The sequence below is a fragment of the Trametes versicolor genome, assembly GCF_000271585.1.
Source record: "Trametes versicolor FP-101664 SS1 unplaced genomic scaffold TRAVEscaffold_11, whole genome shotgun sequence".
Lineage (NCBI taxonomy): Eukaryota > Fungi > Basidiomycota > Agaricomycetes > Polyporales > Polyporaceae > Trametes > Trametes versicolor.
The window spans coordinates 1,587,852-1,611,192 of NW_007360331.1; the positions used below are offsets into that span (position 1 = coordinate 1,587,852).

At 58.3% G+C, this 23,341-nt stretch overlaps 6 protein-coding genes across 6 annotated transcripts; 3 read left to right on the forward strand and 3 right to left on the reverse strand.

Moving 5' to 3' along the window:
• Positions 1-164: 164 nt before the first annotated feature.
• TRAVEDRAFT_107333 (uncharacterized protein) lies at positions 165-689 on the forward strand (the record flags this gene model as incomplete). The annotated part of the gene is made up of 1 exon (XM_008044944.1): positions 165-689. A coding segment is annotated over one exon (525 nt), but the record flags the coding sequence as incomplete, so codon positions are not given.
• Positions 690-1,013: 324 nt separating this feature from the next.
• On the forward strand, positions 1,014-1,256 carry TRAVEDRAFT_81623 (uncharacterized protein; the record flags this gene model as incomplete). The annotated part of the gene is made up of 1 exon (XM_008044945.1): positions 1,014-1,256. A coding segment is annotated over one exon (243 nt), but the record flags the coding sequence as incomplete, so codon positions are not given.
• A 677-nt stretch (positions 1,257-1,933) lies between these two features.
• TRAVEDRAFT_23406 (uncharacterized protein) lies at positions 1,934-4,141 on the reverse strand (the record flags this gene model as incomplete). The annotated part of the gene is made up of 2 exons (XM_008044383.1): positions 1,934-2,665; positions 3,272-4,141. 2 exons carry the CDS (start codon positions 4,139-4,141, stop codon positions 1,934-1,936), a joined length of 1,602 nt encoding a protein of 533 aa, XP_008042574.1.
• Positions 4,142-8,393: 4,252 nt separating this feature from the next.
• On the reverse strand, positions 8,394-8,765 carry TRAVEDRAFT_103998 (uncharacterized protein; the record flags this gene model as incomplete). The annotated part of the gene is made up of 1 exon (XM_008044946.1): positions 8,394-8,765. A coding segment is annotated over one exon (372 nt), but the record flags the coding sequence as incomplete, so codon positions are not given.
• Positions 8,766-16,641: 7,876 nt separating this feature from the next.
• TRAVEDRAFT_52003 (uncharacterized protein) lies at positions 16,642-17,077 on the reverse strand (the record flags this gene model as incomplete). Its single annotated transcript, XM_008044609.1, has 3 exons — positions 16,642-16,676; positions 16,730-16,911; positions 16,977-17,077. The coding sequence occupies 3 exons, from the start codon at positions 17,075-17,077 to the stop codon at positions 16,642-16,644; spliced, it is 318 nt and encodes a 105-aa protein (XP_008042800.1).
• A 2,803-nt stretch (positions 17,078-19,880) lies between these two features.
• Positions 19,881-20,443, forward strand: TRAVEDRAFT_84217 (uncharacterized protein; the record flags this gene model as incomplete). Its single annotated transcript, XM_008044947.1, has 2 exons — positions 19,881-19,970; positions 20,033-20,443. Coding segments are annotated over 2 exons (501 nt in total), but the record flags the coding sequence as incomplete, so codon positions are not given.
• Positions 20,444-23,341: the final 2,898 nt, after the last annotated feature.

Here is a 23,341-nt window from a genome sequence, read left to right on the forward strand (position 1 = left end):
AGCGTACGACGGCGCCCCCGGGCGGGCATCACTTTGCATGGCTCGGCGACTTCAACCGCCACCACCCCCTCTGGGATGAGCCTCGTAACCACCACCTGTTCTCGACCGGCAACCTGGATCGTGCGCAAGTACTCCTAGGGTACACGGCGGAATACGGGCTGGAGATGGCGCTCCCCGCAGGGATGCCGACACTCGAGGCGTCACGCACCAAGAACCTCACCAGACCGGACAATGTGTTCTGCACGGAGTACCTGCAGGAGGCGGTGGTTCGATGCAAGGTTGCCCCTCACCTTCGCCCGCCAAAAACTGACCATTTCCCTATCCTCTTGACTCTGGGGATACCGGTGGAGGAGTCGGCCCGCACAACACGTCGGAACTTCCGCGAGGTTGACTGGGAAGCCTTCAATGAGACCCTTCGGGCTGAGCTTGCTGCCCGCCCTCCTCCCATTGTAATTATCACCACAGCTAACCTGGATCGGGCCCTCTCCAGGTTGACAGCAGCCCTGCAAGTGGCCATAGACCGGCATGTACCAGAAACGGTCATCTGCCCCTTCACCAAGAGGTGGTGGTCAAAAGACCTCGACAAGATGAGGCGCGAGACGAAGCGCCTGGGCCGAGAGTCTTACCGCTACAGAGGGGATGCAGGCCACCGGGCACACCGCAAGTACAAAGTTGCCCGCAACCGTTACACTGATCAGATTCGCGCAGCGAAGAAGGACCACTGGAATGCGTGGCTAGACGTGGTCGATGCGCGCTCCATTTGGACGGCTCACAGATTCGTCAAGCGGGGACCCACCGATGGCGGCTGCACACGTATCCCTCCGTTGAAGGCAAAGAATGAGGCGGGCGAAGCTACAGTCCTCACTGGGAATGAGGAGAAGAGCACTGAGTTCTACGACACATTCTTTCTCCCTCCGGGAGACGCGCCGGTGCTCGCTGATGACTTTGAGTACCCAGAGCCAGCCTTCGGGTTTCGGTCCATCAAGGACCGGCAGATCTCGCGTGCGATCATGCAGCTGCGTGCGTTCAAGGTCCCGGGGCCGGATGGCATCCCGAATGAGGTCTACCGCCACTGCGAGCCCACGCTCACGCCATTACTGGGGAAGATCTTTCGGGCTACCTTCGAGCTCAAGTACTACCCCAAGGCGTGGAAGGCATCCGACACGGTGGTGCTTCGCAAGCCAGGGAAGACAGACTACACAGTGGCGAAAGCCTACCGCCCAGTGGCACTGCTGAGCTGCATGTCTAAAATCCTGTCTAGATGTGTTGCTGATGTCCTTGTTTTCGAAGCGGAGTCCCGCAACTTGCTGGCCGAGATGCAGTTCGGCGGCCGGGCAGGCCGCACCACCACCGACTCCATCCACCTTGTTACAAAGACGGTCAAGGACACATGGCGCCGCTCAGAAGTCGCTTCAATTCTGTTCCTGGACATCAAGTCAGCTTTTCCAGCAGCCACGCCCGAGCGACTTGCCTTGATCAGCGCCGAGTTGTAGATCAAGTAGAGAATGACCGAGAGCGGACAGCCCTGGTCAATACCGCTGTGAATCTGAAACGAGTCAGAGGCATAGTGTAAGTAACGGTGCGGTCGCCTTATCAAACCAGTGTGAGTTGCACAAAGTCTTGAGTATAGGCGTGATAGATGAGGATACATGAGGAGAACGGCGGCGCTGAGGCCCCGGAGTGGTGCTATACAGTCCCAGTCCAGCCACTACCCACGGGCGCCTAAGCGCCAGAGCCCGGCCGCGGCACTGCCACGGCCACCGAATCCTTACACCCTCCCTCTCCGGATTGACCCAATCCCTCGGATGAGTGATGATGAGCGGTTGACGACGACGAGCGCGTGCTGTGGCAGCGGATAGAGTGGGGGGGATCGACGGGTAGCCGAGGGCGGCGAGCGCAGGGATGATGATGGCGCCGCCCTCATAGTAGTCGGCTATATGTCCTCACCGTCGTCCAGCTCGTCGAAGTCGCCGTGGTTGGACTCGTGGGTCTCGAGGAGGCGTGGGCCCCAGGCCAGCTCATCGTATTTGACGACGAGGGCGATCTCGGCGGCGGACGTGACGGAGTCGACGTCGATGGGGGGTGCCGGCCACGGGGAAGCGTCGTCGAGCACGCGCCCGAGTGACTCGTTGCGCGAGCGGGTGGCCCAGTGGCGGATGGAGGCGATGACGTCGCGGTCCAGTGCAACACCATGGACACAGAACCACGCGGAGAGGAGGATGGGGGAGGCGTCATCCGCGGGGTAGGGGTAGCGGATGGGAGCCTCCTGGGGTTGCCCAACGAACTCTCCGGCCGCGACGATGCGCTCGTACCAACCAGGAATGGAGAATAACTCCATGGCCAGGGTACGGATGCGCGCGTCGTGCTCGTGGTGGGGGTTCTTCTTGGCCCGCTGAGGCAACAAGTGCCACAGCAGGAAAAAGGCCCGACAGTCCGAAGAGAGAGGAACCCCGAATCCATCGCCAGAAGGCAATGCACCCGAGGCCAGTCTCATCCCGGACGGCCAGGCGTTCACCGACGCGCACCTGAAGAACCGACACACGACGTCTATGTCGGCGGCGGCCTCGGGGTAGCGGCCAAGGTGATCGCGGGGTGCATTAACGGGGCGTGGGATGGCCCGCCGGAGGTGCTGCTTACGGCGGGCGGCGTCCGCGCCCTGCAGTTTCTGCAAGTACCGGATACCCTCAGGCCGGACGTGAGCCGGGCTTTGGTATATCGTGGTGACGAACTTGTAGAATCGCAGGGCATCCTCGTCCCACTCGACGAAAGCCCACCAGTGCAGGTTGTGGGCCTGCACCACAGTCTGGATGTTGGTGCCGGCCCACGCCCCGAACTCGGGCTTGTCAGCGGGTGGGAGTGGATCGATGGTGTCGACTCCCTTCGCCCTAGCTGCCCGGTTGACCTCTTTGACGTGGGCCGCCTTGGTCAACTGGCTGGCGAAGGAGGTGATGGGGTCGGAGAACACGAGATCGATGCCGGGGAACAAATCGTCCCCGGCCTCGTCCGTGTCTCCTTCATCATCCTGCTCCATCGCCTCGTACGACTCCGCCATGGACGCCGGTGGGCTGGACCAGCATCGGTACCAGGCGGAGAGTGGCTGACCGGAGGCCTCGAGTGTCACGTCCATCTGCCCTTGACGGCGCAGAATGCCGTGGTTCTCGCGTTCGGCCTCCGTCATCAGGTTCCACTCAAACTCATCCACCCCCATGGACTGAGCCGTGGGGCGAGTCGCGTGGGCGGCGGTTGGAGTGAGGGGTTGCGTGGGAGGAACCGGAGCCGGGGCCGCCACCACGTCTGGAGGCGTGGCCGCGGTCGCGGCATTAGCTTCCCGCGCGGGCGCCCGAGTGGTTGCCCTTTTTGGGTTCCCGCTCTGCGTGCGGGGCGGCACGGTGGACTGGGCGGGTCCGTCGCGCTCTCGGGTGCCCGCGGTCGTCGCCGCCGTAGCAGACGCGATCGCGGGTCCTGGAGGTGGCTGGATGTTGGCGGCCCCGGTGGGCAGCTCGGTGTCCACGCGCGGTCGGCTGCGCGTGGATCCGCCCCAGCCTTCATCGTGGCCGTGCGGTACGAAGCGGGGCCCAGAGAACCCAGGACCGCGGCGCGCAGGGAAGGGCTTCAGCTCGTCGTTGAGTCGGCTGACTTCTTTGACGAGCCGATCGCGCTCCGCCTGTAGCGTCTTGATCTGGTTCTCGGCGTCGTCGATGGCGCGGTCGCGCTCGCGTATACGCGCGCGCAGGTCCGCTTCTTTTACGCGCGCATCGCCGAGTTCGCCGGCGAGGGCGGCGTACTGCTGGCGAGCGTCGGCGAGCTCTTTGTAGGCGTCGGCGGCCCGCTCCCAGCCACCACTATCCGGCCCGTACGACGGGGTCGGATAGTTGGGCGGGGGCGGCCCGTAGTTCGACGGTCCGTAGTTGGGTCCGGGGCCAAAGTTGTTGTACCCCTGGCCCTGCTGCTGGTTGGGGTAGTTCGGGCCCGACGGTGGAGGAGAGAAGGGCGGCTGCGGGTAGCCACCGAAGTGGCCCCCGCCGCTGCTCCCTCCCCCTCCAGTCGGCCCGTACCCATCGTCGACGTCCATGCGGCCTCGCTTGGCGTGGGCGACATAGTCGTCCGCCCCCAGCGAGGGTTGTCCGCGTTGCGGCGACATTGCGGTGGTGCAGGTGAGAGGTGAAGCGAGGAGTAGCCGAGAAGGCTGGATGTGCTGAGGGGTGGGAATGGGGTGGATGGATGGGGAAGGAGGGGGATGTTCGGTGGTGATGGGCGCCGTCCGACGATTGGTCGGAAGTTCAACGGTTAAGGTTGGGACTCCGCCGATCGGAGTTGTGCGCCCGTTCCCACGCCATCCCGCCAGATGCGCTGCCCGACTGGGCGCCTACGGACTTCAGTTCTCGCGGCTCAACTATCCCGCTGGGGCCCCAGCTCGCGCCTCTGTACCGCCACGACGAACGTCGGGGCGGGCCGATCGCAAGCTCGGGGTCGATCAGCGGGTGGTTCCTCGGGCAGCCCACCACCTGTACAGGCCGCCGCGGCATACATCGCGGCGGGCACCTGCAGGTTGGTGTCGTGCGGTGTCAACGACGCGGACGACTACCTCGGTTCTGCCGCGGTAGTCGACGCCAATCGTCCACACCCATGAGGGCCAGGTAATCGTCGAGCGCCTTTAGCTCGTCGCAGTGGGCCAGTGGCTCCCATGTGTGCTCGCCAGTGGACCAATGGACCAGGAACTCGATGGACTTCGACGTCCATCGATGTCCGGCTATGTCGTCCACCAGCCATTCCTGTTCGTCAGGGGCCCCGAAATCATAAAATTTCTGGGCCTCCCGTCCCGGGAATATCGCTTCGTCGCTCTCGTGATGCGGCCTCAGCAATGCCGCATGGAATGTCGGGTGGACTCGCCGGCGGACGAGTTCACCTGGCAATTCCAGGGTGTAGCTCGAGGTGTCAGGGTTCGCCCGGAGGACCTTATATGGCCCGATGTATTTCGGCGCGAGCTTGCGCGCCCGGTTCTTCGGGAGCGCAAGGTTCTTCGTCGATAGATACACTAGGTCGCCCACCCTGAACGGAGTCGCCTCGTCCGTCCGGAGGCGATTCGCGTGATGTGTCATCGCCACCCGACTTTGGAGGATAGCGTCGTGGGCCTGCTCCAGGTTCATGCGAGCTCGGTCGGCGAACGCTTGGACACCAGGGAACGGTGATGTACCCTGGTCCCACGCGGCCATGCGAGGCATGTACCCGTAGTTCAGCTCGAATGGGGCGAAACCCGTGGACGCACTGATGCTCGAGTTGATGGCGAACTCCACCATGGGGATATGATCGATCCAATCCCCTTGGTGCGGTTCAACCATGGCTCGCAGTATCTGGGTTACGTTCCTGATTGCTCGCTCGGAGGCGCCGTCGGTCTGAGGGTGGAACGAAGTTGACATGAGCAACTTCGTCCCCAGCAGCCGGTGGACCTCCTTCCAAAACACAGATGTAAATTTTGAATCCCGGTCGGACACTATCGACTCCGGCAGTCCATGGAGTCGTACTACTCCTTGGATGTAGTAGTCGGCTACCATGGTGGCGGAGTCGGTAACTCGGCATGGGATCAAGTGGACCATGCTGGTTAGTCGGCAAATGACTACCAGCATGTAGTTGTATCCGCGAGCGTCGGGGAATGGACCGACGAAGTCCATCCCTACCGATTGCCACGGATACAGAGGCACCGGCATCGTATGCAACAACCCCGCCGGCAACGAGTTGGATGTTTTTGACATCTGGCACGCTCCGCATGAGGTGCAGAACCTCTCTATATCCCGCGTCATCCGCGGCCACCAGAACCATCGTCTCACGTACTCCGCCGTCCGTTGGGCACCAAGGTGACCCAGGGTTCGGTGAGCGTGGTCGATGACGAGTTCCTGGAGGCTGCGCGACTTCAGTCGGCCATCGGGTATGCATAGCACCCGATGGCTGAATCGATTGGTCACGTATAGTAGCCCGTGGATTTCTTCAAAGGATGGATAGGCCGTAGGCTTTAGCATCACTTTGGAGAAAGTCGGGTCACCCGCGTACGCGAGTTTGACCGCGTCCCGGAACCCGTCCTCGCCTTGAACTACGGTGTCCAGGGCGGGCCCGGATTGCAAGGCATCATGCACGCTGACTGCCGCCTCGGCTTCACTCAATGGTCGCGGTACGTGTGCCGCGACCATTTCGGATGCTTCGAGTTCGCGGTCCTCGACTACCTCCCGAAGAGCGCGTAGGGCTACTTCTTCGATGGCGCGGTTTATTTCGACCTTACGGTCCGCCGGAATGTCATCCAGTCCCGGGTCAAGACGCACGTCGGCATTGACGTAGTCTTGAACGGGGCGGAGTACATCCGGCGGGTCGTTCTTGAAATACCGTGATAGGCAATCGGCCACCTTGTTGTCCTTGCCGGGAACATGTTCTATCTCGTAATCATAACGGGACAGAAATTCGTCCCAACGGATGAGCCGTCCCGATCTTGTGTCCCTCTTGACGTCTCGCATAGTCAAGAGGGCTTCATGGTCGGTGGCGATCCGGAACTTCCGGCCCAGGAGGCGGTCCTCCCACTTCAGGAGTGCCTCGATTATCCCCAACGCTTCATGCTCATACGTTTGGTATGAGCGTTGGGCGGAGGTGAACTTCTTCGACATGAATCCGGCTGGTCGGCACGTTTGCCAGTCAGGACCCTGGCCGTATACAGCGCCTACTCCACACACCGATGCGTCCGTGATGACCCATATGGTTTCATCACAGTCGGGATCGATGGGTTTGAGTATAGGCGCTTTGCAGGCCATGTCCTTGATCCGGTCGAGACACGTTTGGTGTAACGGCCGCCAGTAGAATGGCTGTCCGTTGCTGCAGATGGTCTCGAGCGGGGAGGTGTATGCGGATAGGTCCGGCATGAAATGGGCAAGATATTGGACGAGCCCTAGGAATCGAAGGACCTCGTCCTTCGACTGCATAGGAGGCCAGTCCCTTATCTTGGCCATCTTGTCGGTGTCAGCATGGAGTCCTTGGTCATCTATCAGATGACCAAGACAATCCATGCGTTGGGAATACAAGTCGAGTTTAGCTCGGCTGAGATATAACCGCTGCTCCCGCAGTCGGTCGAATACCAGTCGAAGATGATCTTCGTGTTCCCCAATGGAGCGGGAGAACACGAAGATGTCGTCGAGGTATACGTGCCCGAATACTCCGATGTATTCGCGGAAGATCCACGTCATGAGGCGCTGAAATGTACCAGGTGCATTACAGTCGCCTTGCTGCATGACATGGGATACGGCGGTGCCGAATATCGTTGAGAACGCGGTTTTCCAAACATCCTCGACATCGATACGGATTTGCTCATAAGCGTCCGACATATCGATTTTCGAGCGATGTTTGGCACGCGCTACGTCCTGCCGTATGTTGTCCTGATCAGGGAACGGCGTCACGTCCTTATACGTGTTGTCGTTCCTCTGACGGGCATCAATGACAGTGCGTATCTTCCCGCTCTTTTTGAGCACACACAGTAATGGCGCAGCCTAGTTGGCGGGCTTCATCTCCCACCAACCAGCTTCGAGATATCTGTCCATTTTGGTTTTCAATTCGCCCCGAAGGGCGTCCGGACATCGAGGGTGGTGGTAGTTATACCGATGCTGCTCGTCAATGAGGGGAATCCTATGATTGATTTCCCTCATCGGTGGCAACTCAAGCGGTATAGGGCCCACCAAGTCCTCGACTTTGCGGAACCATTCCTCCCTCAGGTAGGGAATGACTTCGGGTGGCTTCATGTATGATCGTTCTGGCATATCGCGGAGGTAATTTACTACCTCCTCGTATAACAGTTCGTTCATACCGTACCTATCCTCGTTGCCGTACTTATCCCGTTTCACTCCGGTAGAGGAGTGGAGCGAGATAGGGTCTCGGCTTCCGAGTTCAGGCATGTCCACGGGATTCCGAGTGTCCCGCTTCCAGTGGAGGGAATGCGTATGGGGCCTTTCGCTATCCGCGGGGTACACGAATTGAGCCTGGTGAGGGGGAAGAACCTCCTCATCAGTAGCGTCGATTGTGTCTGCCGCGCGGTAGTCTATGGTGGACTCCTCCACCCTCTCGCTACGTGAATGCTCCGCCTTATTGCTGGTAGCATGATATGAGGAGATGGGATCGGGTTCAGAGCTCGCCTCGGCTAGCCCTGGTCCTCGGCCATCGTCCTCGTCCCCTTTTCGCTTACGGATCTCCTCCACGACATATGGAAGATGTCCTTCCAGGATACGAGCGGTGCGATCCACCGTCGTATCCTGGTCAGGTACATCTTCTACTGTGGTGCGATGACCCGTACTCGGGGGGAGTCACTTTGACGGTCCAGTTCGCAGGGCCCCACTGGGCTTCCGCGAGTTGAGTCGTCGGACCCGGTATGCAGAGTCTTCCTCGTTTGTGAACGCAGGGCAAATCTGGCCTTTGACGACGATTGCTCGTTGTTCAAAGTCCAGTTTGATGCCGTGTTGGTTCATGAACGGGGTGCCGATTACGCAATCGTACCGGTCAAGGTTGACGATGTCGAAATACATTTTCTCTGCCACCGGTCCGAATTGCACGGGCACCCATGTCCCATAGTTGATTTTGGACCGACTGCCGGAGCATCCCAGTTGCAAGACAACCTGCTCGGATAGCTTCACTGTTTTGGCTCGGGATATGTGTGCAAATTCTGGTGATACAGAATCTGTAGTGCTCCCCGAGTCAAAGAGAGTGTAAGCCATGAGGCCGTTCACGTTGATCAGCGCGCAGAGGGACGCCTGCAGTCGTCGATCACGCTGAGGTTGGACGGACTCGGGCGTTGACTCGCGCCGTCGAACGCTCGTGGAATGTTCGTACGTCTTAGGGGTGGGGGTAACTCGTCCCGCGCGCATGTGGAGGACTATCTCGTCCTCCTCATCGCTCGGAATCGCTACCCTCATGGCCATTGATTGCGCTCTCATGATCTCCGAGCCCTCCCCCTCCGAAGGTGCCCCTGGGGACCTCGTACGCTCTTCCTCGGAGTTGTACTGGGAGCCTCCCCAGTTGTCCACCTCGTAAGGGTTCCCCACAACGGTCGCCTGGTCCTCAACCGCGTCCGCCTTTCCGTTCCCGTCCATGTCCACTCGCTGTGCATGGAAACGGGTACGTTGGGGTGGACGGTTCGACTGACCGGGCCGTGGTTTCCCATACTGGGGGCACACGGGGTCATTGGCGTAGTGGCCCACTTGCCCGCAGCTATAACACGCATTGCCCGTGGATGGCCGGTTCTGAGCTGGGGTCGGCGGCCGAGTGGCCGCCGGCTTGAACGGTGTCTCGGCGGGACGGCTCGTCGCGGGGCGGTGGTTCCGTTCCCGTGATGATGCTCGGTCTCTACCCCGAGAGTCAGCTCGAGGGATAATACTGGCTGCCGCCATAAGGGGACGGCGTTCGCGGTCCTGGTTCTCCCGTCGTCGGACTCGGATCAGTGCCCGTTCAACCTGGCGGGCACTGGTGAGAATCTCGTCGACGGAAGATTCTTCCGCATTGATGTTCCGCTCGAGTGCCAGTATGCGGTAGACTTCTGCCGGTAAACCCTCCATCAGTTTCCGTCTGATGGTGTAGTTATCCGGGGGTTCCACCATACGTGCTGCGTACTTCATCAGTTCGGCATAGAATGATTCCATGCCGTCCTGAGAACGGTAACGGCAGTTGTCGAAATCGAGTGTGGCCTTGGCCGCCGAGCTCGAATGGACAAATCGGCGGTGCATGGCGCAGATGGTCTCCTCGAATGTGGGTAGATAACCCAGTGAAGGGTTGTCTATGCACACAGTGTACCATTCTACAGCTTTGCCGGTGAGATAAGGGCGGAGGTACTGCACTCGGCTGCGGTCCGTTTCTGGACCGCAGACGTTGTAGAACCGCAGCCATGTCAAGTATCCATCCAGCCAGTTGTAGAAGGTGTCGTGGTCGTCAGCGCCGTCGTATTTCCCGGGGCTTTCGAATTTCGGATATTTAGCCCCGGGAGGCAACGGCGGTGCCATGACCTCCGTTTTGAAGCAGATGTTCTCGCACAAATGGGCTAACATCACTTCGCGATGCCCATCTGAGTCAACAATATGCCCGACCACTTCTACCGCACCCGGGTTGGATCGTCCCACCATAGAGAGTGGGACGATCGGATCCCGGTCAGTGTAGTTATGTGTGACTGGGGGATATGCAGGGAAAGCCCGGGAAATGGGCGGCCCCTGGGGCAACCGAAATGCTTTCGGTTTGCTCGTGACAGGGCTGGGGGTGGTGTACGGACCATCCCTGGGGCTAGGGCGGGGAACGTGTTCACGCTGGGCAAAATGAACACGGTCTACCGCACTAGCCACATTGGCCTGTAACACATCTTGAACTCGTTTTTGACTACGGATGGACGCGTCCACTCGGTGGTTGTACTGATCGATGGTCTCATCTGGACTACGTACCACTGACTTGTGCCGGTGCGCGTCAGTGGTCGCTGGACCGGACCGAGTCAGGTGGGGGGGAGTATCCCGGTTCGGAATGCCGTTGGTGCGAGAAGGTGGAGCAGGCGGTACGGGTAGTTCCGCCTGTGCATCTTCGGTCGCTCCGGGGACTCCGGAGACTGGGGTAGTCCTCGCAGGGTTTCCCCCCGGGGACGGTGGTGGATACCACTGTGCCAACGGGGGTGGAGGACCTGTAGTAGACTGGCGTTGACGAGGGCGCGGAGTGGATGAGGATAGTGGGGCAGACGAGTTCATCAACGCATTAGTCGTTGATAACCCTCGTTCCACGTCCTTCAGCATCTCCGCGTTGTCTGCCGCGATTCGATTCATACGAGATCGCATAGCATCAACCTCGGACATGTACTCCAGCACGATCGACTTGCCCATCAGAGCTAGTCGATCGGCTTCTTGTACGTTCGACCCAACTTGCTCGGTGCGTCCTCGAATCTGGTTGTGCAGCCCTTCCTGCGCCTGTTTTATGACACGGAGGCTCTCGTCCACCGTGTGGGACTGGAAATCCGTCTCGGTGCGGCCATTGGGGGATGTCCGTGGTCGCTGGTCCCCAGGGACTCCAGTAACCGCGGGTCCATACAACGATTCCGTGTACCCAGTAGTGGGAGCATACGACATTGGATACCCCTGTGGGGCATACGCCATGGGGTAACCTTGCGGTCCATACGCCATGGGGTACCCGGGTGGGGGCATTACGTATCCCTGAGGGCCCATTGGGGGTCCTGGGGGAAACAGGTATGGTCCCTGGGCAGTCGTCGGGTGACCGGTGTTAGGATAAATCTTAAACGGGTCACTAGAGACGCTAGGGGGCATCCCACTGCCGTCCCATCGGGGTATGCCAGCGTATGGGACCTGCGGGTGAGGTTGTAGCACTGCAGGATGTGAGGCCTGCGGTGCTGCTTGACTCGCCGCGACTCCCCGCACTCCCAATGGGTCTGCTAGCGGCGGCGAGAGGTCTGCGGCGGTTTGATACCGTCCCAGACGCTCTTGACTCGCGTCAGTGGCATGGAAAACCATCCCATCCCAGTGCGGTCCTCCGAGAGGGGTCGGGGAGGGTGGAGTGGTTTCCGACCCAGTGCCATCAACGTTCGAGGCCGGACGTCAAGGTCCGGCGGTATTAGGGTTGCCGTACACAGGCGGCCTGCCGTCGCCCGTGTTCGCGGCCAGTCCTCCTCGGACAGTGCCTTCACTGTCCGAGTAGGCGGTGGTGAAACTCTGGGCACCGGAGCCCTCTGTCTGGGTAGAGGATCCGGTGCTCGCCGAGTTTGGTCCAGTGGGACCGGTGGGTGCGCTAGCGGCTTGCCCGGGATCACGATCTTCGGAAGGTCGTGATCCTCGGTCGGGAAGACCGCTATCACCTTCCTGTGAAGGCGAATTACGTACCGTGCGATCCATCACCGGAAGTATCCTTCGTCTTCTCCTTTTGATTAGACTAGAAGTGAACTCAAAAAAATGTAAGTAACGGTGCGGTCGCCTTATCAAACCAGTGTGAGTTGCACAAAGTCTTGAGTATAGGCGTGATAGATGAGGATACATGAGGAGAACGGCAGCGCTGAGGCCCCGGAGTGGTGCTATACAGTCCCAGTCCAGCCACTACCCACGGGCGCCTAAGCGCCAGAGCCCGGCCGCGGCACTGCCACGGCCACCGAATCCTTACACATAGTCATCAAAGAGTAGACGTGTATGTCGGCCGCTCAGCTTGACACGGAGCCAGTCGACGATTGCCCGTGGGATGCCCATCATCCGCATGTCGTGGAAGGCAGAAAAGGTCAAGGGGGTGACGGCGGTTGGTTCCATGGACGATGTTGCGCTTGTGGCCACTGGGAGGCAGTTCGCTGATGCACACCAGCGTGCGAGGGCATTCATGGAAGGCAGTGGCGGAGCGAATGACTGGTCGCGCACGCATCACTCGGAGTTCTCCCCGGAGAAGTTCGGGTTGCTGAACTGCTCCCGGAGTTCCCGGAAGCTGGACGGCCTCGGGCCGGCACTGCTGCTTGGGGACCACACCATTGCACCCACTGATCACCATCGCTTCCTAGGTGTACTCATCGACCACAAGCTGCGATTCCGGCAGCATATCTCCCTGGCGCTTGCGAAGGGGTCTGCGTGGGTTGCCATGATCAGACGGTTAGGCAGGATGCAGCATGGCCTCCAGATGGCGGTCGTGCGCCGGCTGTATCTGGCGGTTGCGGTGCCCAGCATGCTGTACGCGGCGGACGTCTTTCTGACACCGATCCGCAAAGTCGCCGGACGGAACCGCAAATACGGCTCGGTCGGGGCAGTAGCAAAGCTGGCAACGGTGCAGCGGCAGGCATTGCTTGTGATGACGGGAGCGATGCGCACTACGGCCACAGACGTCCTTGAAGCACATGCTGACATTCTACCATTTCAGCTCCTCGTTGACAAGATCTGCCAGCGGGCGACGGTCCGCCTCTGCACTCTCCCGACAAAGATCAAGACGAAGCATCCGCTGCTGCCCCACATCAAACGGGCCAGCCAGATCTACGTCCAGCGTCATCGCTCTTCACTCCACGAGCTGCTGCATGCATACAAGAAGACGGCAGCTCCGGGGCGTTTGGAGGAGATACGCCCATATCGCCACCATCCAGCCTGGCGAACACCACACAGCGTCGAAATTTCGGAGGACAAGATTGCTGCATTGGAGGCTGAGAAGCGTTGGGTTGCCCGCGAGGGCATCCGCATCTACTCAGACGGCTCCGACATCAACGGCGGTGTTGGGGCAGCGGCAGTACTATACCGCCCGGGACGGCCGGGCTTCACAACGCTGCACTACTACCTGGGGACGTCGGCAGAGCACTCAGTCTATGAGGCTGAGATTGTGGGCACAATCTTGGGCGCATGGCTGGTGAAGACAGAGCGACAGGTTGTCGTTCTCGCATCGGTCGCGCTGGACAACACTTCGTCCCTGGACGCTTCGAAGCTGAGCACACCTCGCCCTGGGCACTACCTCACTGACATGTTCATTGACAGTGCGCGCGAAGCGAAATCCGCACATCCGAGACTCGACCTCACGCTACGTTGGGTGCCCGGCCACCTAGGGGTTGACGGCAACGAGCAGGCGGACGAGGATGCGAAGGAGGCAGCGCATGGACACTCTAGTGCACCCCATCGTCTGCCGCCGGGCCTTAGGACGACACTCCCGATCAGTGCAGCGAAGGCAAAGCAACGGCACCTGGCGAAGCTGAAGTCACGGGCACAAGACGACTGGCATAAGTCTCGTTGGGGCATCAAGCTGAAGGTTGTGTGTGGGCAGCTCCACTTGCCACGGTATGGGAAGCTTGTCGCCCCGCTCTCGCGACGGCAGGCGGCCATCCTGATCCAGCTGAGGACCGGGAATGCGCCACTTGCGGCACACCTACACCGGATCAACCGGGCGGACACCGCGACGTGCCCATCCTGTGGAGACGCTCCAGAGACTGTCCTCCATCTCCTGGTCCAATGCCCCCGCTATGCGGCGGAACGCTCGCGCCACCTCGGTCGCCTCGGCCGGGACAGCCGCAAGCTCGCGTTCCTGTTGAACACGAAGGCAGCGCTCCAGCCGCTCTTCAAATTCTTGACGGCGACCCGCCGTTTCCACACGACGTTCGGTGCCCTGTTCTCGGAAAAGGACGAGGCACGAGCACGAGAGCAGGCAACGGGCGGGCCCGCCAGGACCCGAGCAGCTCGCCAACCACACCGCTGAGTCCGCGCTCCGCAGACCAGGTCCTCCGCTGACATTGCTTTGACCTACAGACCCGTCGGACCTCCACGCACTCGAGAGCCAGTCGATCCTTGCCCTGTTGCTTTTATTTTCGTTCGCTTTGGTATCCCATCTCTATTTTGGGCTCTCGGTCTCGGTCTACCTATTTAACTTTAACTCTCCATCTGCGTGCGCTCCGGCGCCGTGCACTGCGGGCGTTCACCCCGCTCCAGGAGCGGGGGAGTTCTGACGGCCGGTGGGGGACCACCGGACGTACACCTGACCGTGGCAAGAGGCACAAGCCCGGGAGCTGCGGCTACTCTGAATGCACGGCAGGTTTGCAACCCGTCTGCCTAGCCTTCGTTGGTCAGGAGGCTGTGGGTGAACGCCGGCACTGCATGCCCCCCCTACTATAGTCTCCCTCCCGTGATACTCTGCCCCTGCCCCTTGCCCCGGTCTCACTACCACCCGGTTCTTTACGGTCCTCGGTCGTCACTATTTCCCCCTCACACCCTCCTGATTGCTGGGGCCCTCGGGCCCCTTTTGTCTCGCTATGATCCTCTGATATTTACGATTACGGTACAACAGTTTCGTTAGGTTAGTGCCCACCATAGGACTCGGTCCTGACGGGCAATAAACCGGAGTTAAAGAAAGAAAGAACTCCCGGGCTGCATCTCCTCCTCTGTGCGCGCTATGCGACGACTCTACCATCGACATGGCGGGATACACACGGGAAGGTCCGAAAGTAGCAATTGGAATGTGAGTATGGTCCGACATCCTGCATACAGCGTACTTCGGACTGAACATCTCTGTCCGCACTGCGTCTCCTAGATGATGCCTGTGTGCGCGCATATACGCAGCTACATAGCTTTCAGAAGTCCCGTGTGCGTATGGAAGGCGTCCTTTACGAGATAGCGGCCATCTTCTGCCACTGCTATACCACATGTATGTTCACCCTCGCCGTTTTATCCTGTGATTGCTGAATGTCTCCTGCGCGGCACTGCTCAGCGATGTTCCTGTTGCCCCGTTGTACCAGCACCGTTCTCGCACTGGCATGGCCTCTTCTACTACCTACCCCCCCCCCCACCCCACACGCTCCTGTGCACAATCACGTACCAGATACGGATGCATGCGAAGCGCAGCCGGAGTGCATGCAGCATGCCACCTTCGACCACCCTGGGCTTGGCTTTGGCGAGGCATGCCTCGACGCGCACGTCGCAATCGCGTCCATAGCACTCATAGCACTCCGCTTGACCAGCGACTCGCAATGCCTTCACTCTCAACCTGCCGTGCGTACCGCACCACCTTTTACATTCCGATTCATGAGCTGACTCGATCTCTGTCCAGAACTACCTGCTCTCGACTGAGAGCAGGTAGGTGTAGCATGAAAGGCTGCGTATCCTCATCGAGGAATACGTGCCGCGTCGAGCAGACGCGTGATGTCGTGCAATGGAGAAAATGTTTACTATATGCCTGTGACATACCCGGACAGAATGCAATGCGACCGATCACCAAATGCCCTACGGCTTCCTGCCAACCCGTCAACAAACGACCACGCTCAAACCGCTGCGTGAGCTGTCGACGATTGATCCTGGATCTGCAGACAGCATCAGTGATACCGTAAGACCGAGCCGCGAGCGAGAGCCAACGCGAGGGAGCAGTGGGAAGAGCGCGGCGGCTCTCGAGCTGGACATTCCGTCTTGAGGTATGTCGGTCTCCGTGACGCGCAATGTCTTGAAGATGAGAGGGCCCGATCAGATGGATGGTGTTCGTGGATTTGCGTATACACCCCTCCGGAGGGAGGGTCATGGTGTTTCATTAGAGGGCGATGAGGACCTGCTGTGCAGATGCGTCGCACGGGGTCGAGAGAGCTCCCAGTGCGCACTCCGTAGAGAGCTAGTCGTCCCTTCGCAGGTGCTTGAGCGCGTGATAGAACCAGCTCCAATTCCAGGAAATAGGGCTGCGAGAAAGCTCGAGGGTCCCGACGACGAGGGGCGTGCAAGCGGTAGACCAGGTATCCGTCAGACGATGTGTACGGCCGCCCGAAGTCACGAACTTGAAGGAGACTTTGGTCGCCGGGTGTGCAGCATATATCCGTCGTCTTCCCGTGTATGCTCGCCACCGGTGGCCACATGTCCGTGATGTTCTGCCAGGTATGAAACTGGAGAAATATGGATAGTGAGCTTACGTTCGTCCGAACTGCCGTACTCGCCATCAAGCATTGTGCCAGAGAAAGGCTTGACACAGACGCGATCGTCGCACGAGCTGGCCGAGCTTGCCCACATGCTAAGGCTCAGCGTTTCGGGTCCGGGAAGTCTTCCGACGACTACGAGGGCGTTTTGCCGCAGTTTCGTTGGTTGAACATGCGGTGTACGTAGGCAGCGCGTAATTGTGGTCGTTAGCGGCGTTTCGTGCGAGGACAGAATGTCCGGCAAGCTCCTCGGCGGCCTAAAATGCGAATCCTGGAATGTTAGAAGAGATGTCTAGCAAGAGAACGGTCAATTTGGCATATTACATAACGCTGCCCCAAACGTACCGTACTCGGTCGTCATTACGACGACAGCGACGATGGCGGACACGTTGTAGATGGAGGGTGGATGATCTCTCGCGCAAAGTTCTGTGACGTGCTTGAACAGCTCGCGGATGCCCGTAGTGTCAGGGATCGCGAGGTTGACTTGCTCGGACTTGCGTATGTGCTCACGCGGAGATGTGTGACAGCTTGAGAGTGTAAACGAGTTAGACGCGAGGCTAGTCGGGGTGGCTTCGACCAAATATGGACCTACAAGCCCTGCGCCAAGATCTGCGTCGAGAGAATAACACCGCTGATGCGAGCAGTGTGAGGGTGTCGTGATAAAACCGACAACAGGCAGGGTGAGAGTCCCATTTCAGATCCTTGGGAGAACCTGCAGAAAATAGTGTGCTAGCTACGCATTCCGCCCGACGTGACATGCTGGAGTAGAACGAGACGTATTCGTATGACTCCTAACTCCTTCAAGATGTGTGCTTTATAGGGTGAAAGCTGCACGCGACTGATAGGAGCTTGGTAAGATAGCACTGTGACCACATATTGCCGTAGTGGCGTCTTTGGAGGTTGTATATGTACGAGCGCACTCTGGATGAAGGCTGGGGATGATGAGGTCGACCTGAGGGCAGAAGCCTGAGCCAAAGGGCGGAGCCAAACAAACGAAATAGACGATATGGATTTTATTATAAATGAAAATAATCAGCGAAGGAAGAGAGATAAAACTGGCAGCGTCACGTACCGTATGTCCACGAATCCACGGGAAGAAATATGACCGTACTCCGTCGTGCTAAGCCTCGCACGCTCCAGTCGGACATCACTATGCCTTTATAGATCTTCTGTACAAAACTCGAGGGTTGTCATTGACTTCGAGGAGAGCGCGAGCATTGCGCCAGTGGTTGTGCGTGGAGTCGCGATGAGAGTGCTACGCAAGCAGAAAGACGTCTCTGGCTCTCTCCGCTCGTGCCGGAACCCCGGAAACGCCGCACGCGGGCGCTCAGCGTGAACCTTGCCTGAACGCGATGCAGAACCGACACGCGCAGCTCGCGATCTCGCTCATACTATCATTCACGTCTAGGCTAGATACCTATCCTTCCAACTACTCATATCCTGTATATATCCACTACGCCACTTCCCAACACACTGAACTCAACATGCTGTATCAAACGCGAATCAGGCTGTAAGCTCTGACTCGGAGCCCGAGTGCCCGTGCACGGTGTGTGTGTATGCAGTGATATGCGGCAATACAGGAGCTCTAATCTGGAAATAGTACTCCAAAGCTGCTCGAGGTAACATACACCGCAGAGGCTCGTTTGAACAGACCTACAGGCATGCATTGATCAAGCCGCAGACCGAGAATAGGCGACCGATAACAAGCTCATGTTCGAGTCAAATTCCATCTATGCGTGTATGCGGTATTCGATTGGCTTATACTGCTCACAGATAGACTCAAATGAACCGATCTTCTCCCGCGCGCAGTTCACAGGACACCCGCATTCCCAGACAGAGCCGCTAACAGAGCGAGCCGCTAACCTACATACGCAATACCTATTCTGCACACATGAATCAGCATAAGCCTATCCATCCAAGAAAAGAGCTAGCGCTCCGCCCACCGCGTGGTGTCCAGATTCATGCTGTACGTTGACATTTATCTCACGCCTGCCACTCACTGAAGCTCCCTCCGTCCGTACAGCATCTGTGGCGTATACCGAAGCAGAAGGAATGCCGTCTCCGGCAGCAGAAAAGCGTCGGCGACAATGGTGCAGACCCATATTGTCATCGATTCAGTCTGCGATGACAGGTCCTCTTACTCCATCAGACGCTACTAGCATTGGGGAACGCACCACGGATGGAGCATTCTTGTTTACACGATCAACAGGTACGTCTGGATATATTTTGCAGTTACCTGTGGCTGACGCAGTGGTACTCTCGCGTCTCTGCAGCAATAGTAAAACGGGAGGCGAAATCGCCGCCGCGACCTGCGTACAGCCAAGAGTCCGACATAGCGAGACATGTTGTCCTGTAATCGAATGGAGGGTTTATGGGGGCAGGCGCACAATGCATACATGCGGTACCGATATCCCTTCATTTGAATATACGCACACTGGAGTGTCGAAAACTCGGGCGCCGCCGTATTCAGCATACCGCCATATGTGCTCAACATTCCATCCTTGGTATATCTCACGTGCGAGAGCCCCGCCATCACACATACAAGACGCTACATGCAGCATCAGCTCTTACCAGTCCTTCCGAGCAAAGCTTCGACGACACATCAATGTGGTGTGTGCATGTGCCCTCCTCGTGGTGGGACTATGGGTATGATATGGCTCTATCAAATCCTCTGTGATAAGTGAGGACAAATGGAAAGGCACTGTCCCGCCGGACATGCATCACCCAACCTGCCACAAGGAAAAACACGCCGTCTCCTCGTTGAGCACGCAAGGAGACGGAGTGCTTTATTACCTCGCCCGGGCCCTGACGCAGCTTCGGCTTTACACTCCGTCGGCAATTGCATCTCGCGGCCCGTAGTGACTGGTACAGGATAGAGTTTGCAGACTCAATCATGAGCAGGATAGATCCTCCACGAGGCAAATTATTCTTGAATAAGATACTGCACTCCAAGGGCGCCTGCGATACCGGAGGTCGGGAATGAGGAGTTTGGGTGGACTGAACCTTGTACCGTTGTCTGGCATGGAAGCCGAGGACGCGATGACAATGGCCCCCTCCAGCGCTCTGCGTCTCGCTCTGTATGCCAGTGTGTCTCTCAGTCTATTCCTTGTAGATTTCTCCTCACATCCCTCGCCACCACACGTACTGCATCTCAATGTCTGAGCACCACGGATCGGACCCACTCTCAGTCGACAGACCGTCTCAGCCGCTCCCGGAGCACGACCCCGTGACTTCCGAAGGAGAGCTCCCCGCGGGAGCAGAACCAGGCGAGACCGTCAGTACCTTGTCCCTGCTCGCTCTGGCGATATCTGACGAGTTCATCCCCGTAGAAAGATGGACCGGAAGTAGAAAAGACGCCACAAACCCGCCCGGAGATGCCTCCTGAAGTTGATCTCTATGTACGTGTTCCATACTGTTTATTTGCACTCCCATAACAGTCATCTAGGATGTGTTTTGGAAGAGAGACGAAGTATACACACAAGAAGAAACGACCAAGGCATGGTCGGATGCTGCGGGGATGGTGCAGACATATAGCGACGAGATGATCGAGCGATGGAAGGAGGAGATTGACACCTACCTCGTATTCGTACGTCGTCATACGATCGCCTCACATGAATCGACATTGTTAAGCAAGGAGCACTCTCCTAGGCGGGTCTCTTCTCGGCTGTCCTCACCACGTTCAATGTGCAATCGTACCTCCTACTCCAGCCCGCTGCCCCCGATCCCTCCATCGCTGTGTTGCAGCAGATCTCCTCCCAACTCGCGAGCTTCTCAATCCAGCCTCCATTCGTCAACTCGACTCAACCTCCGAGTACCACCCGCACAATTGCGAACACCCCTCCTCCTGTCCCGCGCTGGGCCGTCTGGCTCAACGCACTGTGGTTCTCCGGCCTCATCCTCAGCTTGTCCTCCGCGTCGGTAGGCATAATGGTCAAGCAGTGGCTCAACGAATATAGCAGCGGCGTCTCAGGGACCTCCCGTCCAGTTGCGCGGGTGCGCCAGTATCGCCTAAACAACCTTCGAACGTGGCGCGTCGAGGACATCATCGGTGCCATCCCCATCCTCCTTCAACTCGCCCTGGCACTCTTCCTCTCCGGAATGCTCATCCTCCTCTGGACGCTCCACGACACTGTTGCGGCCATCGCATCGACTCTAGTCGGCCTTCTTGCCGTCTTCACGGTTGTCACTACGCTTCTCCCTCTCGTCAATCCCAAGTGTTCCTATCTCACTCCCCAGATCCGCGCATTCAACACCGCCTGGCAGCCAAAGCGATACGCCTACTGGGTCTGTGATACAATGTCGCGTAAGCGCTGCGGTGTGACCGCGATCCTCACGTACACACGACACAAACTATGCACCTTCTGTCAGCGCATTCGTGTGTACACCTCGTTAGATCACTGGAGATCTCTGTGGCATCGGACACGGGAAACGACTCAACAACTGAGGTCTATATCCTTCCCACCAGAGGCTTGGCAAGAGAGCAAGAAGACATGGCAAGGGCGGGAGCGGTCGACTATCGACAAGCTCGCACGTGTCCTGGACACACAAACCCTCGTTGAAGCGTACAGTACTACTTTATCCCCGGACGCCCTCTCTGCCGCCTCCGTGTGCCTCATGGACTTCCACTGGGACGACGTCGTCGACTACTTCAAACAGCTGCACAAATCGGCCCGAGAGCACTTCGGCCCTGCGGCGGACTCGGTCCAGGGTCCCCTCGGGTTGGGCAATCAACAGAAGCTGCTATGGCTTCAGATCATCTTGTGCATACTTTCGTGGCCTCATCTGCGTCTGTCGGACGATGAAGCGGCTGCCCTAGGTGTCTACTTCTACTGGGGGTTGTGGTCGTCCGGTCTGCATGCGGCCGACACAGGATGGGCAGTGTCTACTTGCAATGCTATTTCCGACCACCTCGAGACCGAGGGTTCTTTCTCTGTGCTGAAGCTCATCGACCAAGGAGGGCTTGGAAGGGCAGGTATACACCTAATGTACAGCGCTATGGGCCCCGAAAAACCTCTAACAAGTGTCTTGCTGCCAGGTGAGATCATCCTTCGTCCTGGAACACTGCATATACTGATGCCATATCCTGACAAGGTGTTACCGGGGCATATCGCCAGGTTCGCCTCAAGCAGTCGCACCTTGCGAAGGCGCCTTCGGACGACACGAAGGACGCTCATACGAAGTACCTGCAAAGTGTCGACCACTTCCTGGAGTGCGCCAATCACGCCTTGAAATCATCCCTCCCCGCCAAGGACCTGGAGCCCGTTCGCGCCTACACGGGGGACGTTCTTGCAGAGCTGACTCACGTTCTGCTCCAAATCTTCGCTGCATACAAGACCCAATTCGTTCAGACCACAGTTGATGCAAGGGCTCTCTTGGACATCATGGAAACACTCGCTAGGAACGTCTCTGACGGTGTACTGCAATGCATATCTGACGACCTCCGCAAGGACATTTTGCGCATGACCGACACACTCTCCCAGCCATATGACTATGACCTCTACTTCTGCGGGAGGGACATACAGCGCTGTTCCCCCGAGCTGAAAGCCAAAATCATTCGCGTCAAAGGCGAGCCGGACACCGAGTATGTACTCATCCACGCCTCCGCATAATGGGTATCTTCTAACAGGCTTCATTATCGATTCAGGACAAAACCTGGTGAATCACCCGCCGACCCCTCGGGAAGTGGGGCTGCTATGACTTTCAACCCTGCGATCTGGTCAAACAGTGCTGTCGCAAGCAGTATATCCAGTGCAGTCGCCGATCCTGGGAACGGTTTGCAGGATCCCACCACTCCACCCCCAAAGACAGTTTAGGACTTTGTCCTCAGGCGGCTCTCTCGTACGTAGAGTCTTGACTGAAGTGCATAGGGGTTAGAACCGCCGCTGACAGTTTCCATCCAAGATCCCGCTGGTCTTCCTCACGATATCCATGCACCACGCTGTTTCTCAGTATTTCTGTTGCTCGGACATCTCGCCTCCGTCAGCGTGGTGCCCTCTATGTCACGGAGAAGCCTGTACGGCTACTGCCACACCATATCGTTTCCGCGCTGGCAATTCTGGAGTCCTTTTCCCAACTATCCCTTCTGTCTGCCCGATCACGGTCCGACGAAACACTCGAACACGCCCAGTCACGCTTTATCCTTCCATTCCCTCGAATTGTTCCCTTCGGAATCATTCACCGTCTTGAAGCCGTCTCCCCTCGTCGTCTACTTTGCCCAAGAGCACGTCGACGTCGCTGCTCGACTCTCTACCTAGTTCACGCGGTGGTCCAGGTGCAACTCGCGGATATCGGACCGCCTAACGCCCTGCATACTCGGAGACACCATTACCCGGCCCCTCACACGCGCTCTAGATTGTCCATAGCCTCCCAGAAACATTCGCCCTCATGGGCTTCTGACGCGACTTACTGCGCGCGTTGTTCGCCGTCCAGAAATCTCCTACTATATCCCGTCTCCACATTCGACCGTCAGCGTTGCACACCCATCCCCTCTCTCCGCCCTTCCGATCCCTACACATCGGCTGCGCACTGCCAGCATCCAGGCTTCCTCTTCTTTTCTCTTTCCTTTCGTCTCCCCACATCTCGATATGCCTCTCTTTTTTTTCCTGGGTTCCGATTGTCATCCCGCTGTCTTACCATGTTGACCTCCGCGCGTTCTGAGTTCTTGGAGATCCACTCACGATTGATATATCCCAGTCTTCGCACGTGCAGCCTCGTCGCATACATACAGGGCTCCTTAACAGCTGTACGGTAGTGTCGTGCTCAAAGATGATCATTGTGCTAGCTTGAGTACCCTGTTGAACTTCTGTGTCTACGGCTGTGCCGGACCGGGAGTGGCAGTGATAGTGGCTGTGCGTCTACCATACGCCAGCATGGACTTTCCTACTTACCATATACGTACATTCTTTTGTTCTGTACTTACTTGGCATCCTGCCATCCCTCCATATGATTCTGGTACGT